General features: G+C 34.7%; 1 protein-coding gene across 3 annotated transcripts in view; it reads right to left on the bottom strand.

Annotated features, from left to right (window-relative positions):
• SPATA17 (spermatogenesis associated 17) overlaps nt 1–27608 on the bottom strand; it is a 187976-nt gene that overhangs the window by 139129 nt on the left and 21239 nt on the right. For 2 of the 3 annotated variants that reach the window (XM_073221577.1, XM_037014411.2), the window contains exons 2-4: nt 19759–19848; nt 18504–18585; nt 6163–6213 (exon numbers count right to left, since the gene is read on the bottom strand). In XM_073221577.1, the coding sequence (XP_073077678.1) occupies nt 6163–6213; nt 18504–18585; nt 19759–19848 (223 nt within the window). The remainder of the gene's footprint in view (nt 1–6162; nt 6214–18503; nt 18586–19758; nt 19849–27608) is intronic. The other variant, XM_073221578.1, reaches the window with a different exon arrangement.

Here is a 27608-nt window from a genome sequence, read left to right on the forward strand (position 1 = left end):
GTAAATCTTAACTAGGTATTTTTAGCTAGGAGAAGATTCTGAATAGTGATTCCATATAGTTTCTTCTCTTTAATATTGTTTCTTCATTCTACCTGACTTCATACTTTCTTTTGCTACAAATGTATGTAATCATTTCACAACGACATGGTTATTTTGCAAATTGGTTGTTTTAAGTGATCTTTAGTCTAGCAATTATCTTGTTATTACAGTTTTTATTTTCCAAAGTAAGGATTTCTATCTGGACTAAAACGTCTTGGGCCACTAATTTGAAGTTAACTCACGTGAAATCACTGCAACAATAAAGGATCAGTTGAGATTCTACGGAATCTAGCAGAGGACCTTGAAGTACAGCTGACCCTTGAACAACACCGGGGCTAGGGGTGCCGACCCACCAAGAAGTTGAAAATCTTGGTATAACTTTTGACTTCTCGAAACTTAGCTACTAAATACCCTACCATATACAAAATGGGTCAATTAACTTCAGATGCAACAAAGAAAAGAAAAGTAGAAAAGAAATGGGGGAATTTTAGAGTCCAATAGAGAAAAAGAGAACAAGCAGGGGAGTGAATTAGCTGCTCTACTGGTCCCTGCCAGGTTTAACGCCTGCCTGCAGGTAGATCAAGGGGGGAGAAGAGCGCTTCAAAGGAGCAGTTTCTCTGCTTCCTTCCAGTTGCCGGACCCAGGCCTCTGCTCCTCTGCCATTCTCAGATCCCAGGATTTCTCTCTGGTCCAGACAGTGGCCAGTTAGCTCAGTTGGCATGGGTTCAGACCCAGTACAGGCCGCTATGTACAACATATTTCCTTTTCCATTTCTATCTACCATAACACCAGTGGAGTCTGCTGCTTTACATCCAATTACAGGTACTGTATACCTATGAGGAAAAAATCTGTGTATAAACGGATCCACACAGTTCAAATCCACGTCATCTAAGTGTCAAGTGTGTGGGTCCACTTTACAACATGTACAAGGTTTCCAGGGTAAAAAGGAATTCTTCCTGTAACAATCAATTATATCTGTAGTTTTTTGGAACTCTGGTAGCTTCAGATTTACCATTTTCATTCCTCATAGATCTTTGAAACTGAAAGGAAAAAGTTTAATAGGATTTTTTTTAAAGAGAGATCTCTAAGGTACTACTTATTAGCACTTACTGATACTGGCATCCCTATGATACTGTGCCAGTTATCCCAGCACAGGCAAGCAGAAGAGGACTCAAAATGTGTGAGATGACCCAGTGGAGACTTTTCCAAGCATTACAAGGAAGAAGTAAGTCACAGAAAGTTTACCTTTGTCAACTTTCCAACTCTGTGCCAAATCACATATCCTCACTGGGTTCAGTTTATTGAAGACCAGTATATTGTCAGAGTTAATATATAAAGAGAAGGATTACCAGTTGAAAATAGTGGTCCTGGTTAACAATTTTCTGCAGCTCTTAAAGTTTTTAACAAAGTTAGTCCCCCCCTTTTTTTCCCATTAGTGTTTCAGGGTCCAAAACAGGCATAGTGGAGGTGCAAATACAACCAAATATGACTTGGATCACAAAAATATGTGTGATCTGCACCTTTGGGTACAAACAGGAAAGAAATGACAGATTATTTTTCATTGTTTGCCACATCCTATACAAAAACTCTTTTAAAGTTGTAGCAAAAAGGGTGTTTCATCTAGGGTTATGACAGATGACAAACCCTGATGATGGCAATAGCCCTGTGTGAAGGCTGCAGCTTCAGTATTCTCTTACAAGGTGGAGTCTTTCATCCTAAGCCTTCCAATTCTGCCTGAAGGGAAGCTTCTGATGCTGACTTAGGAGGCTTTGACTTAGTCTTCTACTAATTACCACTAAATTTAGAATTCCCTAGGTGAAATGTACTACCAGTAAGATGCTCTTGAATTGCTAGGGACATGGGGGTCAGTTTTTTTTACACTTCAAGTAATTTTCCCTTCACCAAGCCCAGTGTTTGGGGGGCCTCAGGTGATACCCAAGTGCTTAAGCAGACACTCACTAGCATCAGAAATGGAGGGGCAGTTCTACACCAGGCTATAAAAAGATACACAATTGTACATGTAGATAGGACAGGGAGAGAAATGAGTTGAACAAGAGAATCAGCTTCTGACATTTTTTAAAGATATTAAAAGCTGTTCAAAGAAAGAGAACTGAGAAAACAGTTGGGGGCCAAATTTAAATGAGATCCATAATGGGGTAGCCAAGAAGCTGGAGGAAAAGCAGAACTTAATATGGAGTAAAGTCAAATTAAAGACCAAAAAAGCAATAAAGTGTCACACAGAGAAACAGGAGAAATAGGGTCCTAGGAGCTAAGATAAAAATTTACTGAGCAATTTATCACTGTATTAATTGACTGTTCATTGGCCCAGCAGCAAATCAGTAACAGGGGTTTTATATAGGTAAACTGTGGGTTCTGACAGCAGCTTATGTCATAGCAAACCGCCTTCAAACCTGGACATGTTATGATACTTTGGCAAGGCCCCAAAGTTCAAGAGATCTTTAATTCACATGCAAATAGCACTAACCAACTATTCCCTCACCATGTCCAGTTTCCCATTACACACAGCCTATGCAAAAAAGCTTTAAAGATCCCCAAGCAAAGCCTTAAATAATTCCCAGCAAGGGCACTGCGGGATTTAGACAAAAAAGCACTTAATACAAATGACTTTTCTACTCCTTGTTTAGAAAAGAATGAGTCAACAGTCACTGATTTATTCAGGGCCATTTATTTAACCACCTACTATAAGCCAGGAACTATAGATACAAATACTAAGAAGATAGGATCCAGGCCCCAAGGGACTTACGTGTGTGTGTGTGTGTGTGTGTGTGTGTGTGTGTGTGTGTGTGTGTGTGTGTGGCGGGGGAGAGGCGGTAGTGGGGGAAGTGGATACAGGCATGTAAATTAGTAAGGAAATAAAATGTTACAGGTTCTATAACAGAAGTATGTTGATAGGAAAATAGGAAAATAAAAAGAGAGAGTGATTAATTCTACATGGGTAGGGGGATCATAAAGTCTTTAGAGAAAGGTGACCCTTTAAAAAATAAATGCACTAAATCAGGGTTAGGTATCTATTACATAAAAACAAGTATATACATAAAGTTTGTTCTTAATTGTAAAAAGTTACATCTATTTAGGATGGATGGGCTAAAAATGAATTTTAAAAAATCTTCTCTTATCAGTAATGGTCCACTAGCCTCTTTGGCAATTGAACATAATTTATTTGCCATGCTAGAAGTCAATAGTCAAATACATAATTTGCCATTGGTTCGGTGTAAGAGGCAAATTAAGACAAACGTTTCTTTTTCTTCCTTGTCTATTGTATGTGAAGGTCCTATTCATGATTTGGGGGAATATATCTGTCTGAATATTACTGAACATAAAGATTTTTGGTAGTCATCTATTACTCTTAGAAATTCTTCCTCCTGGACAGTCACAGCCACTCACAATTAAGAAATATAAAGGGCAGTTATTTTGAACAATGTTACTTGGTAGCTTATGAACTGAAAAGGCAGAATGCAGATTTTAGAAGTAAAATTTTAACTGATATTCAATTAAGGTTGTAATCTTCAGACGTGTACAACATGAAGGCATGTGGACTACACATTGGTCTTTTCAGCCACTCACACCTACAGAGAGCAAAATTCTCAAAGCACCATCTTGCAAAAATCCACTTTACAAATACATTTTTCCAAGTCCTCTTACACATGAATTCAATTCGGGTCACTGTGATCAACCAACGCTAAAAATTCACTTTGGCTAAGCAATCAGTTTGGCCTTTATGCAAGTGAGTCTCATTCCCAAAGCCGCCTCACCTTAGGAACAAGAAGTACCTGGTCTGTTACCAAGTTAGCTCACCCAGCCTCTGAAGGACGTCTTTGAACATCTTTGTCAAAGAAATGTTTCTATTATGAATTTCCCACTGTGGCATTTATATACTCCACATAGCCTCACAAAAATTCCTGAGTATCTTTAATGGATCACTCCAACCTCTGAGTAATGCTCAAGTCTTCCTTTCCCTCACCTTTACTCTTCTCTCCTGGAATGTGTCAAATAAAAAAAATAAATTTGGACATAGAAAGAAGAGACCTTATTTGAAAGTAGTATTGAAAGGGTGCCAGGGTGAGTGACTGTTGCAATAAATGGAGGTGGACTATTGCAATAAGGAGAATGCTTTGACCGTAAGATTTGAAAGCATGTCAAGGATTAGGCAAGGAGGTTTTCTTTATAGGAAGATGTAAACAAGGCTAGAAAGAACCGGATGTGGGGAAGTGGGATGAAAGGGTGGCATAATCAGAGTAGATCACAGTTAAGTTGTATTCTAAAGCCAGCCTATACCTGGTAGGAGGTATTAAGGGGACATTATATACTTCTGAATGAAGTCTCCCTGGGAAACCTGGGAGAAGGAGAGAAGCTTAACCTCAGTTTGGTTAATAAATATGTTTTTCCAAATAATCAGTGGGGACAAGCAATTTAGTTAATCATTTGGGAGGTGAAGAAGGGGAATCTGGAGGGGTTGTGTCTGGGCTTGTCATAGGTAAACAAGGGGTGCAGCCCTGCCTCTTATCTAAATCATGTAGGGAAGGGTGGTTCATTTGCAGTAAGCTGTTTTGGGGACACAAAAGGATGCATTTTTTTTAAACTTTGTTGTGTTTCAGGTTTACAAAACTTGGGCAAAGTTCAATACTGTCTGTTGTTATGAATCAAAGACAAGTTGACACTGGGTGATGCTGTTAGAGAATGCAGCTTTTAGTGTAATGTTAGGATAAGTCAAAAACTGCCTTTCAGGTGGGCTGACTTGATGTGACTTCCCTAAATTCAATATGAAGATCTGGGGCTAAACAATAGACAAGGGAACACATTTTTTCTAAGCCTGTCTTCTGTGCCTCCATCTCATCTAGTGATCTATGGGGACATCTAAGTCTGATCACCAGCTGCTTTAGGTTCTCAGTCATCTATTGTTTTTTACTTTGCAGATACATTTAGTAAGAGGTAAGCAGGGAAAGAAAGAACCTAACAGTGTTTTAGGCTCAGAGGTTAAGTCTTTAGCAAGGCTGTACAGAGAGAATCAAAGTCTCCTAAATTCTGAGACTCAAGTATTCCCATTAAAAGAGAAAAATCCAATTGTTTTCTTATATTACTAAGAAAGGTAAATAGCCCATTGCAGCTGGAGGCTATGTCTCTGGCTCAGGAAAAGAAACAAAATGTCTGCTTTGTTTGGTTTCTTTTTGTAAACTAGAGGAGAACAGAGAAGTGGACAGATAAGGTAGATACTGGAGACTACAACTCCCCTGATACAGTCCCTGGGCTAGGTGCCCAGCACACTCATACCTACAGCAGAAAGCACTTTTCCCAAAAAAGTCTAAATAACCAAACTAATGTTAATTTACCTGTCGTAATTCAACACAGAACTTTCAGTAGGTATTTTATTACCTGGCTTCACCCAAAATAAAATCCATTATTAGCAGAAGTAAGACCTAATAGATTAATGAAAAAGAATATAGTAAAGGAACATAGGTTTTAAAGAGGTAAATAAAATTCACTTAAGTAATTTCTCCCTAATAACTTCACAATTAAGCTATTATTGTATTGTGTGAGACACACAAAAAATACTTTTGTTGTGCACATTCCCAAAATCTGTGCAGAAACCAAGTAAGCTTTATAATCAGTAATTTCAGCTATACCACACAAACTAATACACAAGATAATACACACAAATGAACATAGAAATGATAGAAATAAAACCTTGAAGCCAGAAACTGACTTTATTACTGTTAAATCATATGAATAATTTCTAATTGATTTGTATTGGGCAGGAATCATGCATTCCAAAACCATGTTCCTCTATTTATCACAATATTCTGTATGACATATGGAAACTCATACATTGCTTCATTAATATTTACGGTCTTTCCCTACTTATGGCTCAGAGATATTTAACATTCTAAAACATAAGCATTAATAATTACATGTTTTATATTTTATTCTAATTTTTAATACTGCCAAAATTATGTAGTAGAACCAACTTTTTAATGTGTACTCTTTTCTTTTTTTACCATTAGTGTATCAGTCAAATCTGCATTATTCTGGTTTGCTCATTTTATTAAAAGTGAATTCAAGGCACAATTGACTTTTCATTTGTTTAACAAGTGAAGAAATATTTACCTTGACAGCCATTGCATTGTAGAGATTCATCTTCATAGCATAATATGCTATCTGTGAATCAAGAAAAAAAGATGGCATATATTTCAGTTACACAAAGACAGTGCAGCCTATTTTTACATATAAAAGATAAGAATCTTTATATATAATACATAATAAGAGTTTCAGGCTTAGAAAAATGAAATCAAGCTTTGTATTGAAGAGATAGGCTTCCTAATACATAATGCAGGCTTAACCAGAAAAATCTATGGTAGTCAAACTAGGAGCTAATGGAGATATATGATCGTAAAATGCTCTCCGCTGAGTTTGATAATCAATGGTGCTCTACTGAGAATAGAATAACAAAGCAGAAATATTCACAAGTGCTGGTGACACGTAGTATTGTATGATTTATTCACTGGGGTTCTTTTATCCAAAACTCACAGAAACATAAAAGGAATTCATATTTCAAGACGTCTAGTTTAATGAAAAATTCAAAGAAATGCTGTCTTCAGTCGAAATCGTTCAAGGATATGGATGCAGTGATGGAGCAAAATTGTGCCTTCCAACCATCTGTACAAAATGTTATGTACTTAGCTGCCTCCTGAGTAATCCTTGGGAATTTTGTTTCATTTAATATTCATTTTAACACCATAAAATCATAAATACAATGATATCATGTTACAGCAAATCCCCAGATATAGTGAAGACCTCCTACAGTCTGTTTCTTTCTAGTAGAGACATATTTGCCTATTAGTATACACATCTCTGTTATAGTAAATTGTCAGTTAGCAACATAGCTTATTTCAGTGAAACTACATCTGTTCTATCTTTTAATTAAAAATATAAAATTAACATAATTCATGACAGTACAATAATAAACAGTAAAAGCAAATAAATACATATTTATTTCAACACAAAATACAACTTTATTTTTATTCAATCAAAATTCATTTGACTAATACAACTTGAGGTTAGGGAATAGCTGTTCTATTTCATACAAAAATCAGAAAAAAAGTGCCTTAAACTCTTATATTGGAATTTTCTTCCCCACAACAAACAGGAATTTATATAAAAGAGTTTCACTGTAATTAGTATTGTTTCAATTGCCTGGTCTGATTCAAAGCAAATTGTCTGTGGAGAGCAGCAGGGCTGGATTATTTATCAACAGTCTGAGCAATTAAGAAACAGTTGGCTGCAATATGTTATTTACAAAGGAACACAGGCATGTTACTTCATTTTAAATTCTCTTTCTTCCTTATAGCAAGCAAAGCATAATTCTTGGTATCAAAAGGTGAATTTAAAATTTTGACTTTAATATATTTCTTCAAGTCGTACGGAGGCAGATATAACCATTAGATATTTCTATACAGAAGAATCATATTAGAAATTACATATTTGAAAAATATCGGGTTCAGAAAAAGATGCTTCTTTATCATATCACAGTTCAGTTAACAGCAATGAGTGTTTATAAGCTTTCAAGCCATAGAACAGAGTTCAATCCCTGGTGCTGCTTTTAGCAACTGTGTGGTTTAAGCGAGTCTCCCAGTCTTGATTTCCATCCTTACACAATGGGATATTGTATACGTCATACAGTTGTTGTGAAGATGGAAGTAAGATAAAGTATTTAAGGTGCTTGGGACATGACTGACGGTTTTTATGAAAGGGATCATTACTAGTGCTGTTACACATTTTATGGCTGAAAGTATGTAATTTAACTATGAGTAAAATTTTAATATGTATAAAATAATGTATAATGTGTATGAGGTTAAATTTTATTCTTAGCTTTAAAGCCAAAAAATTCTGAATTTTATAGTTAAGAGGTGGAAAAGCACTTTGATTTCAGCATATCAATCTCATGTGAACCACTAATTGATGTTACATTTATTCTCAGTTCTTTAGCCCAGATGGTTTTGAAAGTATCCCCTAAAAAAAATGAGAAAAGTATTACATGATTCCACTTATATAGAGTATCTGGAATAGGGTCAGACAGTAGAATAGCGGTTACTGGGGGGGAGTTGTTTAATGGAAAAGGGAGTTTTTACTTAGTGGGTACAGAGTTACCATTTGAGATGATGGAGTATTTTTGAAGATGAAGAGTAGCTTCTATCAAGTTGAATACATACATAACAATGAATGCGCTTAATGTTACTGAATAGTACAGTTAAAAATGGTTAAAATGGTACATTTTATGCTATGCATATTTTACCACAATTTTAAAAAACACCAAACAAAATCATTTGTGAATGTGAACTGTGCATTTCCGTAAGCCATCTATGAGACACATTTAGACACTTCAAAATTTGTGAAATTTCATCTGCAGCTTTATATTTCCATTCTGAGCAATGATGATTATTTGTTATATTAATATTTGTCCTTTTGGTTAAATGAAGAGTTAAAAAATTACTCATACAAAAGCCCTTAATATTTCTTAATATTATTTTCTAGAATACTGTCCTAAAATTTTGTTTTACCATTCCAAGGAGTTGGATAAGCAAAGTACATGCTACTTACTAAATATTAATAATACATCCAAGAATCACAAGCTATTGTAATTTCTTGGCAAATAAATTTTTAAAATTTTTCTTTACTATTTATTAATTTCCTTTTTAATCACTAAGATACCATGTTTACTTTAAAAGGGAAAACTAAAGGTTTGGGATGAGAATCAAGCATAAAATGTCATTGATTCATAGTAATGGAAATACGATGCGCAGGTACAATAGTCCCAAATGATTGCTCAATAAACAAAGAAAGGGGAAGTGGGTGGGGGGAAAAGAAAAGACAGATGGGGGAGAAACACAACTGATACTTTATATTTACAGCAGACAGAGAAGGAGAAATTCCTAGGATGAAAAACAGCATCTGAACACTAAATCAGCCATTTGTTAGCTGTGTGGCCTTTGCCATGTCACCTAGCTCAATTTTTTAAGGCTTTTTTCTTTTTTTTTCCCTGGAGGATGATGTATTGCTTTTAAAAAGATAAATTATTTTCTAAGTGGTTAATACCCATGTGGACAGGGATGCTGTCAGAGGAATTGGACCATGGCTACTGATGGGACTATGTTTCATATTTGAGTTTCTTTCTTTTTTTCTTTCCAACAGGTGAATTACAATGCAGGGTGGAGAATAAATGAGAACCACATAGAGAGGCCAAGTGACAATCAAAAGTCACCACAATCAGGTCCTGATTTTTTTTTCAACTATCTCTTAGCACTCCATTACTTTCAACCTCAATCTGATCAAGTTATTATCTTTTTCTTCTTCCGTGCCCATATTACTCCCCTTACCTGAAATATCTTACCGTTCTTATCTATGGGTCCAAAGACCATCTTTCCTGGTTTTTTTGAAAGCATTTATAGGAGAAACTATCTTTTCTCCCCTACTCCAAGTACCAGCAACTGTAAGAGAATGGCATTCTCCTAGTTCCAATGGATACTTTCAAACCAGTAGGAAGTATTCCTTTAAAAACAACAAAAACCCAAATAACAATAACAAAAAGACAACTTTACTTTTTAATTTCCAACTGTTCACATTTATCACTCTCTGCCCCCTTTTGGTGTTGCCATCCCACCTCAGGTCTCCAGATTACACTCTCCTCTTTCCCTCTTCCTTGCGTCTCTCTGACCTACTCTTACCACAAGCTCTAAAGACTTTGACACCAAGCCAAAAGTCTTGCTGTTCATTACAACTCCTGCCATGATCTTGAGACTATTCAGATTCACATAGAGAGCACAGTGAATTACCTAACGGCACAACTGCCTGCCTTTCTCGGTCTCAGTGACCTCTACTTTAGTTTAGCCTTGCTTGCCCACCTTGTGAACTAGAAATATTCCCCCTCTTAAGCCTTAAACTCAGAGTGCAAATTCCTCTCCTTAAATCCCGGGTTGCTTAATTTCTGTTACGGGTTCTTCCATCTAATTTACTTTAGACAGATCTAGTACAAATATTTCTCTTTCTTCAGTTTAAGGTCCTTGGTCACATATTTTTATATGCCATGGCTAAATGGTATTGTGCTCCATGAACATATCAGAGATTATTTAATCTTTCCTCTAATTTGAGCATTTAGTTTGGAAACCAAGAAAAGATGAGTTTCAAGGAGGAAATGTTCAATCATTTTCAAAAGTAGAACATTTAAAGTAATAGTTATTTGTAAGAATTTTGAGTAATGCATCTATATAAACTTGACCAGATCAACTGGCTTTATTTGCTAGATTGGGCAATACAGAGGAAATATTTGCATCAAAGTGATGACAAAGGAACCCTGAGAAGCCAGGCACATATGGATAATACATATGAGGAGCCTGATACTTTGTTATTTTCCACATCAGGGCTATTCTTATTTCATAATTTTGAGTATAATCATTAAGATGATTTATTATCAAATAATCATGAGTATTTTGTGCATACACTTTACCTTGTTTGCTGGCATCTGACACCAGTCTAGTCATTATCAACAGCTGATTTTTAAAATAGTCTTTCTTTTTCCACAAAAATATTAGAGGCCAATTACATTATTTCTTGCAGTTACTACTGCTATAATATCCAAAAGCCAGTGAACCAAATCTAAATTCATTTCATAATTACAATGAAGATATGTTAATAAAGTTTTAAATTAATATTAACAAGTCAGAGTCTTAAGTTATTCAACCTTTGGTATTTATTTAAAATCCAAGACTCTGAAGGAAAAAAATGTATTATGTTTCAGTTTTTTCCTCTGACCCTAGAAGGTGATAAATGTTGTTGCCTTATTAACTTATAGCTGACTTAGAAGTCCTATAAAGAAATTGATAAAAAGAGTCAGGCATTTTCTCATCTGTAGAAGAAACACTTATTCATCTAACAAAGAGAAATAAAAATGTCCATAGAAGCAATCTTTGTCAATCTCAGTTTTAAAAATAGTGACTGGTATTTTATATATTTTTACTATCATTAAAAAAGAACTATTGATATTTATCATGACAAAATATAATGGATTGTTTTAGTGCATGGCATCTTTCATTCCCGTTAAAGTCAATAAAATTTCTTTCCATTATCTCTCTTTCAAATACTAATTACATATGAAAATTTTGTAAGAAGTAGTAAAACAGTAAGACATATATAAATATTGTGAGTCTTGATTTTCATCAATACAGTTAATTATTTTAATAATTTGAGGAATAATCTATTTTTAATTATAACACTCTTTATAAATTACTTGCTTCTACCATAGGCTATTAATACACTTTTTAAAAAGCTCTAACTAAATTGTATTAATGTAGTTGTCATACATATGCTAGTCACTGAAGGATTTCAATTTAAGAGCATAACACTGAGCTGTTTAGGACTACTGTTGCACATATTTATTTCATGATAATGCATATAGAATTTATCATGTATTTTAGGGTAGTATTTATACTCACTGCTTTTAGAGTGTGGTGATAGTAATAGTATATTTTATATTAAACATAATGTAAACAGTATAATGGTAAAAATACAAAAAAGAAAAAATTTAAGGAAGTAAAAAGATGTATTCAGTTGTCCTCTATAAGTTCTATTGATGAATTCACTCAGGTAACAGAGTGCTAATGCTGGAAGAGAGACAGATTAAGGAATATTTTCTGGTAGTGTCACCTATAGGAATGACTATTTTCATTTCACCAGTTATGAAATAAAGCAGGCAGTGGTGAGGGGAAGCTACATAGAAGATTATATAGTTGAAAACAAGGTGCCAAAATAGTAGGACCATTTGAGTATCTAATGGGAAAAGTAGGTTGCAGTAAAATGATAGGAAGAGTTCATCAGGTAAGAAACGCATGTGCATGGAGCACACATGCCGGGTGAGTATAAATTTGTTGTTAATAAAATATACAATAATCAGAGCACAATCTCACTCCCAGGAAAGTATTTTCAATCCGTGGCCCTGGAGCGCTTAGACAGACCAATGTGGGTCATGTGCGAATACAGCAGCATGAAAGTCATCACGACGGCCTAAACAGGAGGTTGAGATGAAAAGCAGACGAAAGCAGTGGTGATCGGGAAACAAGATCTGAGCCAAACCACGGAAGAACTGGGATGGCTCTACGATCGTGGGTCGCCAAGGGTGCCGTCGTGAAGAATGAATGCGGCGTGAGAACCTGGTGAGCTGCTTGGTGTCACTGTGAGGATTATTTAAAAGCTGGAGAGCTGTGTGATAGTGGAATTTTGAGGAGGGCTGTCTAAAAATACAGAAAGTATCTGAAGAGATCCTAGGACTTCTGTCTTTTTATAGTTCACTTTCTGTTTGACCTGTGTCACATTTGAGACTCTTGCCAACACTGAGTTTTCAGTTTTCTCCTCCGGTTCCTGTGATCCTGTGTCTCTGCTTCTCTGTTTGCTCTGTCTGTAATTCCCCCTCCTCTGACTGAATCCTTCCTAGTGTATTCCACTAACGTCAGTTGTTGGTCCTCTGCCCTACTCTTCAGATCCTTTTCCCATCAGGTAGAAAATCCTGTCATCTTATAATGATGGCTCAAAAACCTTTATCTCCAGCTCTGACTCTTAATCTAGGCTCGCATGCAATAGTTCACTTTAATGAGCGTTTGTTGAGGGTTAATGATGATGTGCCAGACACTCTGCTGAAAGATAGTAAAATCATCTTACAAGATGTCACCACATGGAGGTGTCCTAACATCATGACAAACTCGGAAAGCTCGAAACATCTTTGTGTAAGCTTCACTGAGAACCCTATCCAGAATGTTTCTCATCAACATCCAGTAACATTATAACCACTTCATCAGCTTTGCTGAGATCAAAATGTTAGTAGTTTACAAAACAAAAGTTAATTTCTCATTCACATTACATGTGGGCTGAACTTCCCTGTAGCCCACTTCCAGATGTCTTGCCATCTTCCCCCCAAGGCTGACGGAGCAGCCCAAGACTGAAGTGTGCCATTCTTGTGGCAGAAGGGGAGGGAGAGAAAAAGCCTCTTAAAGCTTCACCTCGGCTGTGGCATTAGTCTCATTGGCTCACCTGGCCGAGCCCAAAACCAAGGGAATAGGGATGAGTCATTCTTGTATGAGGAAGGAGGTAGTGAATAATTTGGGCAATACTGATACTAACCATCAGCTACACTGACCATAGCAAAAGTCTTCCAACTTATATCCCTGTGAATCATGCATTTATCCAGTTAACAAAAATTTCTGCAGGCTTTTTATATGACTGTGATGCTTTTGAGATACAATAAATACACTGCCATATAAGAGATCCCAGGCAACTGAGGGATGTAAATACATGTCACTGTGATACAAATGCCTACAGGAACAAAGCATTAGGAAGGAACACCTAATATGTATAGTCTCCCACCTTTCTACACTCAGCTTCAGGAGATCAGAGGAGGCAAGTCTTTAAGTAAAGTTGCAAACAAAAAGTAGGAATTCAGACCAGTGGGAAGCAAGTTAAAGTGAAGAAGGGCATTCCACACAGAATAAACAGCATTTGCAAAAAATCTGTGGGACACTGAATATTTTGACAATGGCAAATGGTTTTACATGTCCAATGTATATTTATAAGGGTGTAGTAGGGAGAGAGGTTGGATAAGAAACAACTGTGAGACTACGAAAAACCTGACATGTGTGTTGAAGAGTGTGATCTTCATGCTGTCTGCTCTGTAAAGGAGTGAAGTACAGTGATGAAGTTTAGATTGGAATGAAGAGACTTTGGGGGAAACAAAGTATTTGATGACTGATCAGAGACAGATAGAGAGAAGGAGGTGGTGGGGAGTCTAGCTGACGGGATTTCTGGCTGAATGGTTGTACCCTTCACCTGAATAAAGGAGTATATAAAGAGGAGCAGATTTGGAGGACCCGACGGACATCAAGAAAAGACCTGTAGTAAGCTGCTAGCATATGGATCTATATGGATCAGGATTAGGTATGTCACTCAATCACATGCAGACTGTTTCTCCAACTATAAAATGAAGACAATACCTGCACTTTATACTTGACAGACTTCTGCTGGAAAATATTGAACAATGAATGTATAAAATGTTTTTATTCCTTTACAAATGTAGGAAATGACTTCATGAAAGTCACATTCCACTCCCTACCAATCTTCTGCTACTTTCCAAACTCTAGAGCCATCTAGACCAACATCTTTGTTGTTCCCTTTCCTCCACGCTCATTCCCAAGTTTAAAACTGTATTTGTGCAATTCCTAAATGAAATGTCCACGGTCTACAATCTACTGATCCCCTGAGGGTCAGCTCAAGTCTCATTTCTTTGACCTTTGGAGATAGTATTAACTCCCCAGCTGAGCCCTTATTTTCTGTCCCTGTGTTTGGTGGGGGGAGTCCCCTTTAAACTGACTTTCCTTTTAATTAATTTAATAGATAATACACTTGCATTATTTAAAAGTCAAAAGCTACAAAAGAAGTTTGTAACAAAAAAATTTATTTTCTATGCTTATTCCTCAAGTACTCAGCTCTATTCCCCACAGGCAATTAGTATCATCAGTTTTTTGTGTTCTTTCCCCAGATAAGCAAATTAAATCAGTGGCTTTCAAAGCATACTCTGGTGGCTCAGGTGGCAATAGAGGAGCCAGGCAAAGAGTCCAAGCAGCTGAGTTTCTTCCGCTTCCAAAAATAGCTAATTGCTTTTACCTGTTTTATATATAAGACTAAAAGTTCTGCTGAGATTCTAGTTAAAGAGGAGTTCTGTTATTGAAGTTTTAAAAATCACTCACCTTATACTATATGGCATTATTATATTGTATATAGTTGTTGGTCAAAAAAGTTCCACAGAATAAATTTGGGAAATGATGGTTTAGTCATAGTTAATATAAGAGTATGTGTGTGACAATATGTACCAAAGTGTGAAACAGGCTGATTAATATAGATTCAAGCAATATTCTTAATTCACATCCCATTCTCCAACCCAGGAAAGTAATGCATTCTTTCATGCATTCTTGCTACAGATGGTTTATAAGTGATTGTCCATCCCTAGCTTTGCTTTTCAAAACCTGAGCTCTGAGAGATTATGCCAGCGCTGAGTCTAAAATTCATCTGTAAAATGGTAATAAGATTCACAGGGATGATATAAAACTTTAGTTGGTATATACATTAAGTATGTAAAATGCTTAGTATACTATTTCACTCATTCTAGTTAATCAGTAAATGGCAGGCATTTTAATCTCATGCAACAATTATTGAATTATGTTACTTATTGAGATTATGTTAGACACTGTATACACAATGGTAAAAATAGATACATAAATCAGAGAGACCTGTCCTAAAATAGCTTACAGCTGAATAGGTTTTTTAAACACCATCAAGAACCAACCAAGGAAAATCTCTACCTTTTTATCTCAAGAGCCCAAAGATAATTAGATCCAAATCTAGAGAATAGCTTGGCGATAATGTTTTTTGATCAAACCCAGTTGAGACATTAAAATAACAAAACAAATTTTCTTGGGGGGCTCATTACTTGAACTTTGTGCATTTTTTTTAACAACCTCAGGATCATCAGAATAAATATAGATTCCCAAGTTGAATACTTTGACAAGTAACTGAAATGTATATATTCTTGTATGTTTGATTTAAAAAAGGTCTCAGTCATTCATATCTATTGGACTGGTGGTTTGTGAATAGAAATTACAGCAATGAAAGTCAAGTCAATAACTTTCATGGAATGTCATATGCATACATATTCTACTCTTGTCTGTTGACATAGATCCCCAACCACTAATGAATAATAGGGCTAAAGATGGTAATTACTCCGTAGAAAATACTTCAGTTCTTTGGTCATCCTGTTTATGCAATCTGATTCTAATAAAAATTGTATTGAAGAGCCCCTATTGGCCAAATCTGGAACAATCTGGGCACCAAACCAATCAGTGACAGCAATTTATTACAACCCACAGAATAAAATTGGAATTCCTTAGTTCATACTGACATAAATAATAAATAAATAAATAAGTGGGAAAAAAGGAAAAGCTCTTTTTTTATACTAAAACACTACGGAGTAAATGAAGAAGAAATGACAGAGTTAGAAAATCCCTGTTTGACAAATACAAAAATAATTGTTTCTGGTAAGTGTCATGCTAAACCTAGTAAGAAAGAGTTTGATGAGGAAGAAGATATATACACACTATCTTGAAATACCCTTCATAATATAAAAATAGTAAGTTTACAGTATGAGATATCATTTTAAACTATCAAAGTTGGCATCAACTGTCATGGGACAAACTGACAGCATGTGGCTTCTAATATGATTTATTGAAATGTATTTGATGATAAGATGCATAATCTCAATCTAACAATGAAGTAAAATAACCAAACCAAAATTGAGGAATAATCTGAAAATATACTTTTCAAAAATATGAGGCCATGAAAAGGAAAGACAGACTAAGTACATTAAAAGTGACTAAAAAGACATCACAACTACGTACAATGTAAAAAGTCCTAATTTGTACCCTGGAAAAGATATTTTTGTTATAAATGACATTATTGGGGCAATCAGTGAAATATGAATAGACACTCTAGATTATAGTACAGATGTCAATTTCCTGATCTGATCATTTTTTAATACAGTTACACAGAAAATATTCCCTGATATCTTTAGAATAGGGGCTATTACTTCTGCAACATTCACTCACATGGTTCAAAATAACAATGTGTATGTACAGGAGAAAAAAGACCCCCCAAAAAGGTATATATAGAGACAGAAAAGGGAAAATGATAAAGCAAACTTCTTCACTTGCCTGAGAAAACCCAAGTGAAGAAGATATAGGAATTCTTAGTATTAATTGCAACTTTTCTGTATATCTGAAATCATTTCAAAGTTTAAAAGTTAATTTTTAAGTGTCCTAAACGTGGATGATGCAAAAGATTAGTTTTCAGACAAGGAAACCCATGCTAACAATTAACGAGATTAATAAGAAGCACTTTACTTTCGCTGCAGACATAAAAGAATAAAGCTTTCATTGGTTTTGGTGGGTTTTTAAAATCTTAAGTGGCACATATTAGTTAAGTGGGGACATATAATATTAAAATAGGAACTTAACTCAAGGGAACCATGTTAATTAGAGAAGTTATCACTGAAATAGGTCCACTGGTAGGGACGTAAATGACTTTTTCTAGGTTTAGCTCCATAAATGTGTTAAGTAACATTTTCACCAGTGACTGAAACAATCAACAGAACAAATATTTGGGGACGAGTGATGTAGTATTGAGGAAAAGTCATAGTAAAGAAGGTGATCTTGTTAAAGCAAGGTTACCTTTGAATAATAAAAATTTGTATAGGATATCAGAGCTGCTTTATAAGAACATTACAGTGATTTTAAACCTTGTTATGAAAGAGCTCCAACACTGGTAGAATGTTTGTGCCAGCATTATTGCTTGCATACATTATTGCTTAGCTTATTTCATTAAATACAAAATATTAGGCTCTTCCTCCAAATAGTCCCTGTATCTTCTTAACATGTTTTAAATTTTTCTTGCTAAAGTTGAACCGTTATCATTTATTTATTTTTTCTTTTCTCTCTCTATATATTTTAATCTCAGATACAACAAATCAAGAATAAATGAAGATCAGGTTAAAACAATTATCAATCAGAAAATTAATGAAGTAGGCCACTGATTATAAACCTTCTCATTTTATATCAAGAAAATTATCTCCTTTTTAACTTCCCAAAACTCTTAACTGAAATATAAGTTGGCATACTTTCATATACTTCTGCAAGTTTATCAGTGAATATAGTGGGGGTGAGGATTTAATAAAATCGGTAACTGTTGAACCACTGTGTTGTATATGTGAAACTAATATAAGATTGTATATCAATGATACTTCATAAAAAAATGTTTATCAGTGGATAATGGTATGCTACATATCTTAAGGGAAATCTTTAAAATATCCCAACAGACAATCAAGGAGAATGATAAATAGCACAGAGAGAAATTGCCCTATTTTTATATTTTGTAAAATTAATTTTTGGCATTTCAATTCAACCAATGTTTATTGACTATACTACAAGCTGGGGATTAGTCTAAATTTTTGATGGTCCAAAAATGAACAAGCAATAGTAGTTACTTGGAAAGAGCTCATCATCTAGAAAGCAAAAACAACCATCAACAAAAAATACATATAGTACATACACTGTGAAAAGTTCTTTAGCAAAAATGAAGTATCTGGTATAGTTTGGGTACAAAGAAATGAGTCATCAATTCTCCATGGAAAAATCAGGAAAGGCTTCTGAGAAGAGGTGTCATTCTAAAAAATTACATCTAATTTTGTTCTCACATAAATATTTATTATCAACAATTTCCAACCTTCATGTAAATGTCACTATAATGAGTAAGTTATGGCATATACTTTAATTCAAAGTGCTAACATATACAAATTATATATTTACCTCCACAATCAGTTGATACTGTTGTCTGCCTAAGTAACTTCTCCACCACTTTTGAATAATTGTTGCTATTTTCTGTAAATGCCTGCATGAAAAATATGCTGCTTAGCATGTTTTTACTGAAACAAGGATATCTCAAAATTTTGCTTACAATATACCTTCTACAACTCAAGAAATCAAATTCCAAGTCAAGTTTATATGTACTTTTTAATTAAAGAGTGTAAAGTTCATTCTGCAACAGAATTAATCATTCCTAACAGTAGAAAAAAAGGCAAAGATAACTATTCAGCATTTTTGGGGGGGGTTATGATTAAACAGTCTCTTAATATCAATTACTCATCATATTTATTCTCTGAAATAATGTTAAGACTATAAACAAGTCTTAGTGACATGCTGAGAAACCAGGTGCCGTTGATGTGAGTCAGTATAAGTACTTAGAAGTAATTCTTGAAGTCAAGAAAAACTTTCCCTTTCATTCTTACGTTACTCAAGCTATCCAAGATAATGTTATGTCAATCTGCTGAATTAAAAAAAATATTGTCTTTGCTGCCACATTCCTAGTTTGTATAGTAGCTAATAGAGAATCCTCATCTTCATACTTTAATTTACAGGTCTGGCTCTTAACTAGCTTCTTTAAGGAATTAAACAGTATAACACCCAGAACACCATCTGAGTTATTGGGGGCTAGGCATATTCCTCCTCCAAGGATAAGGATCCAGGGCCATATTTTTCAAGAACTAAGAGACTGAAGGAAAGTTTGAGCACTGAAGAAGAAGTGGGAACAGTGAAGATGGGATCCTCAGTCTCTGTGTAATCAGAATAGCAACATCCTGGTATCATTTGACTTTATTACCAACATGTTGGAGAGGATTGGAAGAGCTTCCTTTCTGTTCTTTTGTTTTTCTTTCTTACCAATGAATTTATTGCTATAAATACAAGTCCAGTCTCTTGTCACTTCCTATGGAATTTGAAGAAAATAAACTGATCAAGTATATCAATTTAAAAAGTAGAAATGTGATTTTTTAAAAGTAAAAATGTGATTAATATAATTTAGTTTTTAGATATGTAAGGAAAAATGACCACAAAAGAGCTGTATCTTTTAAAGAGACATCATATGATTTATTAATTTCATTACATGTAAAATAAAACACTATTTGCAATGAGCAATGATTTAGCACATTTTCATGAACAAATTACATTTTCTAAGGAATATATTTTTATGACATATATGATATATTCCATGAAAAAAATAATATACCTGATATATGCCCGAACTTTACATCCTCGAAACCAGCTCTGGATTTTAACTGCTGCATCATTCTCCTTTTTTCTGAATGCATCCACAACACTAAAAAGGTATTTTTTAAACATTTCATTAGTGACTAATGTAATTCTAAAGCAAATCAACCTATATGGGTAAAATTGCGGTATTTCCAGAATCTCTCCCCTGGCCTTAGTGCATCTCTATATCAATAGGTGTTTCCAAGGGGGTGGAGAGGAATAGTCCATCTCCATATCAATAAGTAATTAGAAGGCGGAGGGAGGGCATATCTGGACTGGAGAGGTTGGGTGGGGCCCCTTCTTCTGCAGCCTGGTTGTGAGAGACACAGCCGAGCAGAAGTGGACGACTGCTTGCAAGCAATAAATGGGTTTCTCCCACTTTATTTCTCCCTTTGACTGATTTAGGTTTCCAAGGTATTTTGTCCTGGGATTTCCCCCCGGAGCTACAACCTGTTAAAAGAAATCTTAAATGTCTTCCAAAATGATCGTTATAATTCAAACATCATTTTAAATCAAGTTAAAATAATAAATAAAGAACTTCAGAAATCATGAGCTATGTCTGAAAATTTAACCTTTCTTTGAGAGGCCATGTGCTTTCAACAGCTTCACTTTTTAAAAAATTTTATATCAACCATACTGCAACTAATTAATTCCCTAGTGTTTTTATAAGGAAATTAAAAAGCAGTGCATTTTTTTATTATGTTAAAACATAATTATTCAACTGTACTGTTTAAATGCCACTACACATATCAGGCAAGATTAAAATGCTTACATATTTCACTCAATGCATCAATTAAATTAATTTTTTCTAAGTATGATGAATCCATCACAGAACACCTGTTCTAGACAGAATTCTCCAGAAGTCCATCTAAGGTTAAAGCAAGGGGAAGGTAAACAGAGCTTATAACAGATAAGAAACCCAGTCATTAGATTTTACTGACTTATAGCAAGACAAGATTAAGTCAAGACAGATCTCCATCTTAATTTTACCAGTCATTACAATTCTCTCTTCCAATCCCCATTTGATAAAGTGGTATTGCTTAGGGCAACTACTGGGACCACAAAGTAATTCTCTCCTAGAATAATGGTTGGCACATAACTAGCACTTTAGGTTTGCTGAATGAATAAAGAATGGTTACTCACTTACTTCTTACTATTTTGTACATACAGTGAAAACATATAATAATAATGAAACTTTCATTATAGTGAAATATATAGTGATTGCTTAATGATGGCCTCTTCACTAAATTTTAAAATCCAAAAGGCAATAATCTTGTCTATTTTGTCCCGTATTGAATTTCCAGTGGCTTCAGAGAGATAACTGATGTTACTCTTAATACTCAACCAGACAAGCAGGTAACTGAAAAAAATCTGTTGAATGAAATACAGAATATAATACTATCTTAAACAAAGTAGTACTTTATGTGCTAGACACTATGTTTAGTATTTTACATACCAGTGAATTAACTCACACAATCCTTTCAACATCTCTATGAAGTAAAGCATTATTATCCATTAGACAGAGAAAGATACTGAGGAGAGAGAGGTGTAGCAATATGTCCCAAGATCACATATTTAGTATACGTCAGAGCTGAGATCTGATCCTAGGTAGTCTTGTTCCAGAAGCTGGGTTCTTAGCTTCCACTGCTCTTAAAGGAGAAGAGAGAAAGGAAAGATGAAAACAGGAGGAGGGAGGGAAGAAAAAGGAAAAAGGGTAAAAGGAAAAATGAATTTAAGACATTTTCAAATATAATATCTGAAATTGTATGGCATGAAATAGCACAAATCTCCTTAGAACAGTACGATAAACTGAGACTAAGATGTGGAAAGACACTGACATCTATAGCAAGAAACAAAAATTTCTGACTATACCAAGTATTGCTGAGATTGTAGTACAATAGGGACTCATATACATTGCTAGCAGGACATGATCTGGCCTTTGAAAAATTTCTGTAAATGAGAAACTCATTAAGTTGCAGGAATTTTCATGAAGGATGCATATACAGGTAGTAAAACTAAAACAGAATGATAAAAAATAAATTTTAGGACAGACATGGAGTAAATGTCTAAAACCTGTCTTGTCTTCATACCTGAGGAATTACATAGATGGGAAGACCAATGATTTTGTGCTGTACACTCACTATATCTGAGGGAAAGAAAAATACTTTGAAAAAATTAATTCAGTTACAAAGCAGCAAAAACAGGCAATTTACAGAAAACAAAATACAACTTTTAATTTTAAATATTACATGAAAAGACACTGAACTCTCTAAGGAGGACACAGAAATTTCAAATCTGAAATTTTATTTTTTTATATTTCATTGTTTGTATGAATAAAATAATAGGAAAAACCTGAACAACAGGAAGACCATAGTGCATCCATACAATGAAATACTATTTTGTCCTTACAAAAAATTAAATGGAGAATATGTCCTGACATAGAGAGACACAACATGTTCTAATGTGAGAAAAAGAAACATACGGTGTAGTATTATATATATGTTTCTGTATTTATAGAAGAAAATTTAACTGTACATATATGTGACTGTATACACAGAAAATGTCTTGTTTTACACAAATGAGGTTATTAAAAGTGGGTGCCTTTAGGGAATGTAATCAGAACAGAAAAATTTTCATTAACTTCTGAATTATTTTAATTATTTTAATAGCATATAATAATTTTATAATTAAAAAATAAAAAAATGATATGAACTAATACAATCCCTTAGAAAATATGAATAAATTTTCAAGTTGACGAAAGGCATTAGACTTACCTAAGCATTAAACCCTAAGGAATTTGGCCATTTAATATAATATGAGCCATGGCCTGGCGTAGTTAAAATGCTAGGATAGTGGACAGCACTTCAGCTTTTCAGAAAGACCTTGGTTCAGTTTCTAACTATGCCACTTACTGGTTGAGTAACTTTGAGCAAGCTTTTTAATCTAAAATTCAGTTTTTTCTGTAAAATTTCAATATTAATACATCATAGCTATAGTTGTTTACTTCATAAAGAACCTAGAAGATAGGTAAGTAAGTAATCTCAATAAAAGATAAAGATTATTAAGTTATTATATAGTGATGTGCATCTCTGGTGATTGCAGGGAGAAAACAGGTACCAGTTGTCATCTTATTAATTTAAAAGTATTCATTATATATAAACTACATGTAAGTTAGTATGCTATTTAAACCAAATTGTACATATGGCATATTTGGTGCTCTCAAGTATAGCTTACAAACTAATAGAATTGAAAAATAACAACAGTAAAAAAAAGTATGTGAAAAGTGAAACATTGTATATGAGGCAAAGATACGGAAAATTCAGAAGTAGAAGACAGTCTTAGGAAATAAAGAACAGAAGAGGGGAGTCAAAGAAGCATTTGAATAGGTTCCAGAGATGGGGAGCTTTCCTGACTTGTATGTCTAAAACACCTTAACATTTGTCCTGGAATATTATTCAGGCATCTCAAATCCAACTTATCCAAAAGAACTCACCTCACTCCTCCTCCACACACACACACACACCCTTAATTACTCTTAGATCAGAATAGCTCTTTTTTTGCAATCCTTTTATCAGGAAGGGCAACAGTATCCACCCAATTACATTAGAAATCGGAAGGCAGCTGGTTCTCAAAATTAGTTCAGATCTTCATCTTTTCTGAGATTAGTTATTTGTAAAAGTTTTCTTACCCTGACACTAGTCTTGTCTACTCTCTTCCATCTGTCATTCTGTTTGAATGATCTTTCAAAAACATTAATCTAATCATGTCACTTTCTTCTTAAAACCCTCTCAAGCCAACCCCACGAAACATTCCAAGTCATGTGAATGAAGCCTTTGGAACGTCAAAGTCCTTCAAGATTTGCCTCAATCTCCCATGTATTTTTCCCCCACTACCATCCAAAGATTAAGTCATTCTACTTCTAGAGTTCCCAGACCATCACAAAGCTACTCCTTCTTCCTGAAATGATTTTTTCAACTACAGCTTTGAGAAAGATTTATCTTTATAGTATCCTGACATTTCTTCTACATACTCACTATAATATTGATCTTCTTGCAAGCTGGGCCCACAAGTTAATTCGTATCTGTATACCAACACATAGTAAAGTGTCTGATACATAGGAAGAGCTAAGCAAATGTTTGTGGAAGGAAGGAAGGAAAGAAGAAAAAATATATATTAAGTAACAACTGAAGCCAAGGCAGAAGGCAAGGTTCTAAATGGTTTTCAGGGTTTTCATGATATTTAAGGGATACTGGAAACCCTGAATATCATCTTTGTGGCTCTGGAACCACACATCTTCAAAGTCCAATAATCTCTGATTCAGAAAGATTTAGAGTGAAGGATGCTAAGTAAGGAAACAGAAGTTCTAATTATAAGAGACAAGTATTGTGCAGTGCATACAAGTTAATGGAAAGGCAACAGGATGGGGGACCATGATAAAACAATGTCAAATACCTGTGAAGAAGTTGGGAAGACAAGGTCAATGGTACAAGTGGTTGCAGGGTTAGAGGTAATCTTTCCTTCTTTTCTTTTTTTATCTTATCCTACCTAGTAATAAGATGGGATGATATAGGATATAAAATGCAAAAATACAAAAGATACAGGGACACAAGGTCCAGTAGAGCAGGCAATTCAAAGGACATAAGAGTATGAAGAAAATGAGAAAAAGAATAATTTCATTCAATAAGACTGATGAGAGATAAAAATTCATGGTAATGGGATAAAACTGTTTCTTATGGTGTTTTAACCCTACTTTACCGTTAACATTTAATATGATCATAGATCTCTTTTCTTCTTTTTAACATACTCTATTTAAATTACTGTAAACATCTGTCTTTCCTTCCTCACCAATAATCAACAATTGATTACCTCTGTAAAAGAGTGAGAAAAATATGAGTAAGGCATTCAGATATACTAAGTATAGCTTGAACTTACCCTTCTCTAATACTTGTCATTAGAAATGCAGAAGATAAGTAATCAAATTAGCTGATTTGAATTTATGTTTTCTAATCTCCCCTGGTAATGATGCTAATATGTAACACATAGTCAAAAGCAAGATTAAGTTATATCTATTTTGGACTTAGCAATAATGTATATCAACTCAAGCATACATATTATACTATGCTAATAAGAAATAAACTTCCTTAATTAAAGAGAAACATTTAAAAATTAACAAATAGTTAACTTACTGCTAAGTTTTAACTTATATGCTGAAATTTGACTTCTATGCACATTTTTCTGTTGCCTTTTTTTAACTGCTCAAAGATGAAATTTACAGTTACTCGGGTTACCATCGGGATACAGAATACTCATACAATATGTCATGAACTGCTAGATATTTTATGTTTAAAATGAAAAATGTGGGTAACACTTTATTTTAATGGTATATTAATTAGCTCCAATTACAATGAAAATTCTATAGCAGTGAATAAAATATGACATCTACATGAATTTGAAATAAATTTATTATGATCAGTATTATCACAATGAATACTAAATGAATTAATAATGATGAAAGACCAAAAATATTATCAGGAATGTAATAAAACACCTAGAAAAAGCTGGAAGTATCCAGTCACTTCATCATCAACTAGAAATAAGAACCATAACCCTGGATAACACTATATTCATGTACATCATAAGCAGCCAGAAATTAACTGACAATAAGTAGAAAATGAAAAAATGTGTGGTTAAACATCTTTCTAGTAATATGCAAAAAATATGCATCTTACAATCAACATACTGTGCTTAGTCTGACCTATGTGTATAGCTACTGAATAAATCCTAGATTAAAAACCCAATTGTCTTTCCTTCTCATTACCATGTAACTTTAACCATTTTAGATACTAGGAATAAAATTCCAATATTAGCTGCCCTGTATTATATGATATATTAATGAGTAAAATGATTTTTTTTTTTTTTTTTGCATATCATGTCACTATTAGGTCTCATGGGTGTCAAGCTCCTAAAGTCAGGAACTATGCTTAATCCACAGTTTGCATTCTGATTACCACCTATGTGAATAAGAGGTCAATAACTACTTGATGGTGGGAAATAGTATTACATTTTAGAAGCTAGAAGCCATGTTTTATTTTCATTAATAGTCCTCATTATTAGTAGCTCACAGTATAGTGGGTTACAAATGCTAGCACATGAAGTAGGAGTTATCATGCATACGTATATCTATTCTTAAACTGTTCTATCATTTACTTTTCTACCTCTTCCTTCTCACTTCTTTTCACTTCATTTCCTAAACAATTAAGTCCTAAAAGAAACTGGCAGTGGGCAAGGGAAGGAGGCATCTGTGGTAGACCAGTTGCTCGGGGGAGGAGAACAGTGATTCAGCATCAAGTATCAGAGCCTGCGAGGGCCAAGGGGGCATCCACAGGTGGGACAGCCTGGGGCAGAAGGTCACAGTCTGAGTAAGGAGAGGGTTACCATTGGAGAGAAGGCCTGGCAATAGAGTGTCCAGGAAAAGTGAGGAAAATTTCCACAAAAAATTTCCATCACTGGGAATCAGAACCCAAGGGTGATGAAAAGCGTGTCCAAGTGGGTGAGGAGTAGATAGTTCGGCACACGGGGAGGTAGAACCCCCACAGGGTGAAAAGGGCGTCCATAAAGGACAGGGCAGTTATGGTGACAGGATTAGTTACATACAGAGGGATTGATCACTATATTGGTTGATTGATAAGAATGATGAAAGCCAGGTTTCTCACTGTTAGAAAAGGAAAGGGAGAAAGACTAGAATGACCTGGTGCTGGATTTGAAATGAAGTTGTCAATGTCAACTCATGGATCAATAGACCCATGGATGAATGGATGGATGGACACACAGAAGAATGTACAGATGTATGTAAACTGTGTGCAAATGCATTCATGCACTTCTTTTTCTAGCTTTGGCCACTTGAGAGGGCCTCAGAGTAGCAACACCCAATGGCATGGGCATCCACGAAAAGAAGCAAGAGATCCTTGAAGAAATGGATAGGCTGTGGCACGAAAAGTAAAAGATGAGCCTGGAACATTTTTCTGTGTCAGAAAGCAAGGAAGTATTACCATGATCCAGACTCCAGACACAGAAGGAAGCTTTTAGTGGCTCCCACACAAATCTGGGACAATGCTAGCAGGAAAATAAATGAGTAATTTTAATCCATTTAATTAAATAGGAACCTATGAATTCATAATGATATAAATAAGTAAACAAACGGATTGAAAGTTTGATGAGAATTAAGATACATAGCTTCAAATTATCTGCTTTTTAAAATACCTATTAATTACAAAGGAAAAAAATTAGAATATTACAGTACAGAAGCCTCACAGAAATCACCTTAATCGATGACCCAAAAAGATCACCATCAGTAACTGGACAAATCAAAATCATGCAGTATCTGGTAGGATGCACTGAGAAGATCACACCATCACTTCTGTGCTATTTCTGCCAAAGATACATACCCTGAATCTAATCAAGAGGAAATATCATAGAAACCTAAGTTGAGGTGAATTCTACAAAATAACTGATCTGTAATTTCAAAAGTATCAAGGTAAAAAAATAAAAGAAATATTACAGATAACTGGAGACAAAACAAACAGGATCCTTTTGCTATAAAGAACATTATTGGTACAACTGGCAAGGCCTGAATGGAATCTGAAGGTTACATGGTACAAATGTAGCAATGTTAATTTCTTGATTTTCTGGTGGAATTGTGGTTAATAGTGCTCTTATGGTGAAAGAATTTGCGGGGGCAAGAGTCCATCAGGTTGCAATTTACCCTCATGTGATTCATGGAAAAAAAGTTCTCTGGGCCATATTACAAAGTTTTTGTATATTTGAGTA

The sequence above is a fragment of the Manis javanica genome, chromosome 14, assembly GCF_040802235.1.
Source record: "Manis javanica isolate MJ-LG chromosome 14, MJ_LKY, whole genome shotgun sequence".
NCBI classification, from domain to species: domain Eukaryota; kingdom Metazoa; phylum Chordata; class Mammalia; order Pholidota; family Manidae; genus Manis; species Manis javanica.